This window comes from Varanus komodoensis, unplaced genomic scaffold (genome assembly GCF_004798865.1).
Source record: "Varanus komodoensis strain SLA01 unplaced genomic scaffold, ASM479886v1 scaffold74, whole genome shotgun sequence".
NCBI lineage: Eukaryota > Metazoa > Chordata > Lepidosauria > Squamata > Varanidae > Varanus > Varanus komodoensis.
The window spans coordinates 2,456,626-2,458,031 of NW_025336401.1; the positions used below are offsets into that span (position 1 = coordinate 2,456,626).

General features: G+C 55.9%; 1 protein-coding gene across 1 annotated transcript in view; it reads right to left on the reverse strand.

Moving 5' to 3' along the window:
• Positions 1–718, reverse strand: part of HS6ST2 (heparan sulfate 6-O-sulfotransferase 2) — a 129,185-nt gene extending 128,467 nt beyond the window's left edge. Inside the window, exon 1 of the mRNA XM_044452719.1 lies at positions 649–718. Coding sequence (XP_044308654.1) covers positions 649–718 — 70 coding nt within the window. The remainder of the gene's footprint in view (positions 1–648) is intronic.
• Between the last annotated feature and the right edge of the window lie 688 nt (positions 719–1,406).

Sequence of the window (1,406 nt, forward strand, 5' to 3'; positions counted from 1 at the left end):
GCCCGCGCCGCCCGCGCCCTCCTGCCGGACGCGACCTGGCGAGCCCCCCGCCCCAGCGCGTCCTCGCCCCGGCGGCCCTGCCCCTGGCTCCGGAGGCGCGCCAGGACGCGCCCGCAAGGCCGGCCGGCCGGCCGCCCTCCCGCCCAGGCGCTCGCCAGGTGTGCCGACCGCAGCGCCCAGGATCCCCAGCCGGCGGGGCCACCCGGTCAGATCAGAAGATAAGGAGCGGGGAACTGACACGTCAGCTTCCCCATGAAGTATCCCAAAGTCCAGTCACTCGTGCATTCAAGTCTGGCACAGAAAAAATATTACTGCTTTTTCACTCTGGATTTTGCCATCAGGTCTGTGGCCTTGGACCCCGAAGGGCTGATACTGAGAACGCAACGTGGCTGGCGCAGCGAGGACGCGGCCTGTATTGGAGCGGGTGTCCCGCTGCCACCCTTGAACCAGCATCCACAGGGACATTTGATCTGCCTTTGGCACCCATCTTCCATGATACATTTGGATTTATGCCATTATTTGGATATTTACCTATTTAATTTCAGGGATTCTTGTGCTCAGTTTTCGTTGGGTGTAAGTTTTCATTCTGTACTGTTTTGTCCTGGTGAAATTTACCATAGAATTATCACTTAAAACGAAAAACCGCACCTTGGCAGTGCTTGGTGCTTGGAGGAAGGGTCAGGATACGGATGGAGCAGACAATCTGCAGAAGCTTCATTGTGGCTGATGAGAGCACCCGAAGGCACCTTCCTGCATCAGAGGGTTCCCCCAGTGGCCACCCAAATGCCCCAAGAAGGACTGGAGGGATGCGGCCTTCTTCTTGCCCTTGTGTCCCAGCAGCTGGTCGTGAGTGGGCTTCCCTGCCTCCTGAGCTTCTGCACAGCCCCTGATGGAGCTCAGCAGCCCCATTAATTTAGTTAATCCCCCTTTAAAGCCATTCTGCCCTGGTGACTACCCCAAATTCACAGCCCTGGCACACTCCGCATGCCTTCGTTCCCCTTGACCTGCTCCCGATGGTTCTGGAATTAGTCAAGCCACGCTTATCCTGTCCCTGACGGTTAAGAACCAGAATTAAACTTCCCTTCATTTCTTTGCAATCTGTATGCAGTCCTCCAAGGACGCCCCTTGCCCATTTCTAAAGCGGGGGGCTGCGCGGAGTTGTTTTCCTTCCTTTATAGCTCTTTCCACGTTCCCGCAAATGAGCTGCGGCATCAGGCCATCTCGCTAAAGCGAAGCCAGGGAAACGGAGCCTGTTTGCTTCCTTGGGGAGCGCTTTCTCCCTCCAAAATAAACATCTGGGCAACGCTGCAAAATTTTCCAATCTCAAAAGATGCTTCTTTCCACTCTTAACTGCTGAGCAATCCCAGGAAGGGGTGGGGGATATATTTACTCTCGCCCTTCCAGTG